Source organism: Heteronotia binoei, chromosome 2 (genome assembly GCF_032191835.1).
Source record: "Heteronotia binoei isolate CCM8104 ecotype False Entrance Well chromosome 2, APGP_CSIRO_Hbin_v1, whole genome shotgun sequence".
Classification (NCBI taxonomy): Eukaryota; Metazoa; Chordata; class Lepidosauria; order Squamata; family Gekkonidae; genus Heteronotia; species Heteronotia binoei.
In genome coordinates, this window is record NC_083224.1 from 80,360,925 (window position 1) to 80,369,429 (window position 8,505).

Here is an 8,505-nt window from a genome sequence, read left to right on the forward strand (position 1 = left end):
CACAATAAATGCCAGCATCAGCATGAGAGAAATATAAATGTTCTTTCGGTTCCCTCTCCTTCAGAATTCCCTTTCAGATAAAGTTATCTACAGCTTTTCTCTCCACTAACATTTGAAAAAGGTATACCGTCAAAACCACATTTACATAGCAACACAAATAAGTTAAAATTGCTTAAGAACACAATAGCCAGTAACACCTTTTAGAACACACACATTCCCAAACAGGCCCTTATCTTAACAATATCACTTTAGCACTGTTATTTAGACCCACTGAATGGGAAAAAATAGCATTTAACAAAGGTGGGATGAAAATATCCATTTATTCATCCATTACCTACCAATTAGATTTGTTTAAATTACCTATGTGGTTATCTTTACTGATAAGGAACCAAGTGGCAAGAAGGAAAAAAAAGTTCACTCTATAAAAGGCTGTGGGAGACTGAGGAGTAGTGGTACATAGATTAACCATGGCCAAGCTGATCTTCCTTACAGGTAAGGCCATAATTACTGCTTGATATTTGTATGTACTATTATTGGGATATGCACTATGCAACTTCAAGCATTTCATTGAAGAGCTAATTAGGGATGTGATTATGGATAGTGAAGTCTTCTAGAATCACAAGGGGTTTATGAAGCACAGTTGGATAGAAAGAACATGTGACATGTCTAGTTGGGTTTCTATGGTAAGCAATGGCTTTGTTCTCTTTTCATGAAGCTAGGGTTGCCAAGTCCAATTCAAAAGATATCTGGGGACTTTGGGGGTGGAGCCAGCAGCAAGGTTGTGACAAGCACAATTGTACTGCAAAGGGAGTTCTAGCCATCACTTTTCAAGGGGCTTCACAACTTTTAAATGCCTTCCCTCCATTGGAAATAATGAAGGATAGGGGCACCTTCTTTGGGGGCTCATAAAACTAGTCCCCCCTGTCCAATCCTTTTGAAACTTGGAGAGTGTTTTGAGGAGAGGCATTAAATGCTACACTGCAAATTTGGTACCTCTACCTCAAAAGAATAGGGCCCCCAGAGCCCCAGATATCGGCAGATCAATTCTCCATGATACCCTATGGGAATCAGTCTCCATAGGGAATAATGGAGTGCCCAGCAGGCATTTCCCTCCCCCCCCCCCCCCACAGCTTTCTGATGACCCTGAAGCGAGAGGAGGGCTTTCAAACCAGTGGATCCCCTTCCCCTACCTGGGGATTAGCAACCCTACATGAAGCCAATTTCAAAAATATAAAAAAATATGGGATTTCAGTAACTAAAATAAGAGATAGCGATATCTGATTTGATGGTATGTAGAGACATCTATTAAACTCAGTTTCTGAGACTGTGATCTCAGGTGACAGTCAAGGTGTTAAAATAAGAGACATTAGTTATCTTAGAGCTCAAGTTATGAAGGTTAAATGTGGGAATAGGGTCATCAATTATACCTTTGATTATAGGAATTTATTTTAAAATGAAGACAGGAATTTATTTTAAAATGCCTTGCATAAATTTAGACCTCTGATGGGTTAGGTTTAGGGCCTTCTCCTGACTCTCTTTTATTAATCTAACTAAACATGTAATACTTTATATTGGGTCAAGCAAATGTTGAATGAAATATTCCTGAATATTTTGTCATGTAACCCCAAGCAGATATTTTCTTGCATGAAAACTCAATAAAATATCACCCTGTGTAAAATGTTATATTAGGCTCAGAATTGAATGCTTTTGCCTCTCATACATGTGCTCCTTAACATTTCAAAGGATAATCCTTTTTTTCCATGTTCTTCAAAGGTTTGGTGCTTTTGCTGAATGCTCAGCTGGGTAAGTAATGAGTGGGGTTATAAGCAATGGATTCACTGGGTGACCTTGGGCATCTTCTGTGCCAATATAGTGCTATCTCAGGAGGATAGAAAAAAATAAATGAACCTTATGATATTGTATATCTGTTTCAAAGAGAAAAAATTAAGTTGATGGTTGTAAAATATTTGCCTCTCCAGCTGTGGAGAGGTACTGTATAGAATTATTAGGGATGTTCCCTCATGAACCCCTGCCCTTTCTAAGATGATGTACAGTTGCAGTCTTTTGCCTTTACTGCATAGCAGCATTTTACAACTCTGATCCTGCCAAGATTTCTATGAGAACCCTAAGTATCCAGAATGGATACAATATTTCCTGAACTGAGGCTGCCAATCAGTATTTATATTATGTCCCTGTAGAATTCAATTATCCAACTGCTAAGTCTCTATCCTGAATGCTGATTCACATGATCATGTGATAGGGAAGTCAAGCCAAGTTCAAGAAATATCTGGGGACTTTGAGGGTGCAGTGAAGAGACTTTGGGGGTGGAGCCAGGAGACTTTGGGGTGGAGCCAGGAGCAAGGTTGTGACGAGCATAATTGAACTCCAAAGGGAGTTCTGGCCACCACATTTAAAGGGACTGCACACCTTTTAAATTGCCGATGCAGGGATTCAGAGGTCTGTCCTTCAATAGCTTACTTCTTTTCTCCAAGGACGGGGACAAAGGGCGGCAGTAGGGGGGCAATCATCTCAAAGGCACCCTCTAATATGTGGTGAGCCCCATGGGGCGGTTCTCTCCCCAATGCTCTTCAGCATCTATATGTGCAACCTTGCCTAGGTCGTCTGGAAATACAGACTGGGATGCCATCAATATGCAGATGACACCCAGCTCTATCTAATGTTGGGTGGCCACTTTGTCTGCACCCTGGAAAATCTAGACTTAGTGCTGCAGGCTGTGATGACTCAATTGACTCAGACAGAGTCAATTGAAATTGAACCCTATGAAGAGGGAGGTCCTGCACGTAAGTCGTGGCAGCCTAGGAAGAGACATCTCCCTGTTGGCCTTTGATGGGGCACTTCTGGTGCCAGTGCCCAAGTAAAGAGCCTGGGGGTGCTCCTGGAGACTTCATTGATAATGGAGGCCCAGGTAACAACCACTGCCAAATCGGCATTTTACCATCTTCAGTGGATAAGGCAGTTGGTTCCATTCCTGGAGCACAGCAAATTGGCAACAGTGATCCACGCGACAGCCACCTTGAGAATAGATTACTGTAACACCCTCTACATGGGGCTGCCCTTGACTCCAATCCAGAAGCTGCAACTAGTGCAGAATGTAGCGGCCAGGTTGTTATTGGAGCTGCCTCTACAGGTGCACATTCAACCTGTGCTGCAAATACTGCACTGGTTGCCTGTGGTGTTCCAGATTCGCTTCAAGGTGCTGGTTCTAACCTTTAAAGCCCTATAAGGCCTGGGGCTTGCTTACCTTCAAGACTGCCTTTCCCCAGCAGGCACTACGTTAAGGCTCTCAAAATCTTTTAACAATCCTTGGGCCAAAAGAAACAAAGTTGGTCACCATCAGGGCTAGGGCTTTTTCTGTGGTGGCCCCCACATGGTGGAATGCCCTTCCAGAAGAAATTAGAAGAAGAAGAAGATATTGGATTTATATCCCGCCCTCCACTCCGAAGAATCTCATAGCAGCTCACAATCTTCTTTACCTTCCTTCCCCACAACAGACCCCCTGTGAGGTGGGTGGGGCTTGAAAGGGCTCTCACAGCAGCTGCCCTTTCAAGGATGACCTCTGCCAGAGCTATGGTTTACCCAAGGCCATGCTAGCAGGTGCAAGTGGAGGAGTGGGGAATCAAACCTGGTTCTCCCAGGTAAGAGTTCGCACACTTAACCACTACACCAAACTGGCTCTCCTGCAGGACCTTGTATGGCTTCGCAGGGCCTGCAAGACCGAACTCTTTCGACTTGCATTTAACATCTGAGGAAGGCAACCGCTACATTATATGAACATATGAAGCTGCCTTATACTGAATCAGACCCTTGGTCCATCAAAGTCAGTATTGTCTTCTCAGACTGGCAGCAGCTCTCCAGGGTCTCAAGCTGAGGTTTTTCACACCTATTTGCCTGGACCCTTTTTTGGAGATGCCAGGGATTGAACCTGGGACCTTCTGCTTCCCAAGCAGATGCTCTACCACTGAGCCACTGTCCCTCCCCAAATATATATCCACACCATAGATCTGAGAGCCCAACCAACACTATGATAACATCTGAGTGCCAACATAATAGCAGTAATGATGTCAGCAACATGTGAGTGCCAATGCAACAATAGTACCGATGGTAAACAAATCTTGGATGACTAGCTTATAGTTCTGTAAACTGGTATATTGTTGTTTTATTATATTGTTTTTATATTAAATTGTTGATTTTAAAACGTTGTTAGCCACCCTGAGCCCGTAAGGGGAGGACGAGATTCAAATTTAATGAAATAAATAAATAAATAAATTCACTGGAATTCACTGCCACAGGAGGTGGTGGCAGCTATAAGCATAGCCAGCTTCAAGAGGGGATTGGATAAACATATGGAGCAGAGGTCCATCAGTGGCTATAAGCCACAGTGTATCGTTGGAACTCTTTGTCTGGGGCAGTGATGCTTTGTATTCTTGGTGCTGCGGGGAGCAAAGTGGAAAGGTTTCTAGCCCCACTTGTGAACCTCCTGAAGGCACTTGAGTTTTTTTGTTTTTGGCCACTGTGTGACACAGAGTGTTGTACTGGATGGGCCATTGGCCTATCTTCTCTTATGTTCTTAAATAAAATACCTTTCCTCCATTGGAAATATTGAAGGATGAGGCACCTTCTTTTAGGGCTCATAGGATTGGACCCCCTGGTCCAATCCTTTCAAAACATGGAGGGTACTTTGGGAAGAGGCACTGGATGCTATGCTGAAAATTTGGTGCATCTACCTCAAAAAACAGGCCCCCAGAGCCCCAGATACCCACAGCTCAATTCTCTATTATTCCCTATGGGAATTGGTCTGTACAGGGGATAATGAAATGCCCAGCAGACATTTCCCTCCCCACCCCACCCCCACTTTCTGATGGCCCTGAAGCAGGAGAAGGCCTTCAAACCAGGGGATCCCCTGCCTCCATCTGGGGATTGGCAACCCTATCAGGTGGTATGTGCAAAATGTAGCTTGAGTGGCTCCACACAAGGTGTTGAAGAGGCTGTTGTGATTTCTTCATCACACCACTCAATCAACACTCATTCACTGTACCAGCATTAGATCTAGATTGAGCAGTTTTGTAATGGGGTTGAGAATACTGAAACTGTGGGTTAGGTTGCAAACTGAACATGCAAGGCATCACTGCATTAAAAACATTAGCACAAATCCTCTTTCCCAAATGACAAATCTGCAGGAACGTGAAACCATCACTGAACTGCCTGAGGTGTAGCCAAGTAAAATTTTGTTGTTCATATTTAAAGAAAAATTATTTTAATTGCGCTCTATAGTTTATGCCACCAAAACTACAATCTGCACCTCTCTCTTGATTGAAGGCTTTTCCTACCAGTTGACATGCTACTTCACCAACTGGGCCCAATACAGACCAGGCCTTGGGAAATTCAAGCCTGACAACATCGACCCATGCCTATGTACCCAGCTGATCTATGCATTTGCTGGCATGAAGAACAATGAAATTGCTACCATTGAATGGAATGATGTCACACTTTACCAATCTTTCAATGGACTGAAGAACCAGTAAGTAGCTTGCTATCAAGATACTGCTGATTTATCTTCTTACAATGTGTTTTAGGGTTTGGTGTACCAGAGGAACTATTTGAAAATGCTGAGGTTTCATGCTTGTATCCTGAAATTAACAGAGGGAAGCAAGCAACCATGGGCCTTTCCAAAGTTCTGAAGTCAAATGAAAATGCATGTAGCATACACACAATGCAGAGAGTGTGTGGATTATTTGCGGGGGAGTATTTTTATGTGCATGTGTGTGCACCTGGAAGTCATGGTAATCTCCGGTGACTGACCCCTGCTGGGGGCATGGAGGATATGCAGAGAGGTGGATGAATAAAGCCTGCCCTTGCCTCTCAGCTCTAGTATTCCAGTGAGGTCTCCCATCCAAGTACTTGCCAGTGTCAACCCTGCTTAGCTTCCAAGATCTGACAAGACTGGGCTTGCCTAAGCTATACAGGTTGGGACAGAGTGTTGTTTTTTATGTACAGCTCCCCTGTTTCATTTCTGCACTAAATCCAAAGTCATCAACTAATGTACAGTTTATATGACAGATAAAAGGGCAACACTGACATATAAATTATCTTATATGTCAGTGATTCTGATCCTGCTATACCACAGTCAAATCAGTGCCTAAATTTTACTGTCAGTGGCCTAAATTTTTCAAAGAATAGTATCCGCCATTAATAGCTTAGCAAATGCCTTATAGCTCTGGAGCTATCACTTTGGAGCTTTGGTTAGGTATCACTATTCAGTCAGTATTTAATAACAAGTGACATTCAAGAAATGAGCTATTTTGTCAAGCACTCTCAACCTGTTCTCATGGTGAGCCCTCTGGTATATATATTTATTTTGGTTCCCATTGGTTCCTGTTCCTGTTTCAAAATCAGAACACATATGTGCTCCAGAGCACCTTGGTAAAACTACTAACAGAAGCCCTGCTAATACTTAACTCCAGAGCAGTGTTCCCTTTAAGCCGAGTTAGCATGAGCTAGCTCACAGATTTTTAGCCTCCAGCTCACACATATTTGTCTTAGCTCAGGACTAATGACCCCAGAGCACACTAATTTTTGCAGACACTCACAACTTGAATGCCAGCAGCTCACATCTTGAATGCCAGCAGCTCACAAAGTAGAATTTTTGCTCACAAGACTCTGCAGCTTAGAGGGAACATTGCTCCAGAGATATTTTAATGTATACCCATCTAATTCTAAGGGTACAAAATATAAACTCTACCACAAAGTAATTTGCCTATCATTACCAGCCAAAAGATATAAAATAAAAAGTATGCGAACAGTGAGGAAATCTGCTCTATAAAAGCAATACATATTTAGCTTTTATAGATGAATATAAATAACTAAATACAATGTGAGATAAAGTTTCAATTATAGCTCTACCACAAGGGCAGAGTTTCTGGGGACAGCTAATACATTTGTAGCAACCTGATGATTCTGTAAATGGTAAAGCATTTACTCTAGCCAAGAAAAAAAAAATTGATGAAAAACTGGGACTGTTAGAAAAGTAAAATAACTTGGCAAAACAGGGAAAAGATGGGCTGAAAAGCCACCCAAAGGGGAAGACAATGTCTCCTAGCATCTGAATTAATAAACTCCAGATCTGATCTCCTCAGTGATCCCAAAACTTTCTTTCTAACATTTGGTATATCAGTAGGAGAGAACAAATTAAATTGTAAACTTAGCAGTTTATCCTCCATTAACTTATCCCAAGATGATTTATGGGAGTCAAACTGAGTCCATCTTAAAAGCTTCGGTAAGAACTCAACAATATAACAAGAAGAGTTTACTGCAGCTACACAAGCCATAAGAGAAATTTGACTATAACCAGATTCCAGCAGTAGATTAGAGTTTGAAATGCATTTACTCTTGCAAAAGAGTATGCAAGAAGGAAACCTGCACCATCTCCAGCCTAGCCAAAGCTGCTGAGGTCCTAGGGGCTCCATATAGTAAGAAGGAAAGGATTTTTGCTCTATAGACCTCCAATAGCACTGGAATAAATTGACCCCCAGACTGAAAAAACACCCTCATAATTTATTTTATTTATTTTATTGAATTTATATCCCACTCTTCCTGCAGGTGGGCTCAGGGCAGGTAACATCAAGTAAATAAGCTTTTATTCCTTCCGGACTTCCAGGGGAGGAAAATGCCGAGCTGAGCTGTCTCTCATAATGGGAGCAGGCTGGAACTTCTGTTCGGGGTAGTAGAAGGCAAATTAATGCCTACTGCCTACTTTTCTCAGTTAGAGAATAGTCCAAGAAATGCACAGAAAACTTTAAGGAGAATTACCTTGGCTAAAAGGGAGCCCCGGAGAGGACTTCTTTGAGGCTTTGAGGGGTCTCAGGAGAAGTTGCATAGTCATCATCTGCAGAAGTGCCCAGAGTTATTTATTTGACATAAGCTCGTCAGGATCCTAACCTTCTTGGACATTGCTAAACATCTAAAGCTTTGAAAGACCAGTGGAAACTTGGATAATTGGAAGAAAAAGTACAGAAGATTATTTTTTCATTCCAGAGCTATTTATAGCTTAAAGGGACAAAGTTAAAAGGCGGGAAAAGAAAATATAGAGAGCTTGGAAGAAGAGGGAAGGAAGAGGTGAGATTTGGATTTTATAAATATAAAGGACAGTGTTAAAAACTGCTAAAAAGTGAGAAGGAATTTATTGTTTTGTCTACTTGCGGTTTTGGGAGTAAAAGCAACATTGTCGTACTGGAACAGACTTGCAGCACATCTGAGCAAGACAGGAAATATGACAAGTATCGTGAGATCTCCTTGTGACTTGGTGGTAACAAAAACAGGAAGTAGTGGAAAGAAAACCTACTCTAGGAATGTATACCATTGAGAAACATCGGCGGCCATTGCTGGGAGGCAAAATTATAAACATTATTATAAAAAGAATTCAGGACAGTATAAATTGTTGGAATCAACTGAAAACAGGGTAAGAAGATAAGAACTATTGGTCATATT

General features: G+C 41.9%; 1 protein-coding gene across 1 annotated transcript in view; it reads left to right on the top strand.

Annotated features, from left to right (window-relative positions):
* The first annotated feature begins 379 nt into the window (after positions 1–379).
* The window catches only part of LOC132566405 (acidic mammalian chitinase-like), a 26,853-nt gene continuing 18,727 nt past the window's right edge, over positions 380–8,505 (top strand). Inside the window, exons 1-3 of the mRNA XM_060231414.1 lie at positions 380–492; positions 1,774–1,803; positions 5,338–5,539. Of these exons, the coding sequence (XP_060087397.1) occupies positions 468–492; positions 1,774–1,803; positions 5,338–5,539 (257 nt within the window). The 5' untranslated portion in view covers positions 380–467. The remainder of the gene's footprint in view (positions 493–1,773; positions 1,804–5,337; positions 5,540–8,505) is intronic.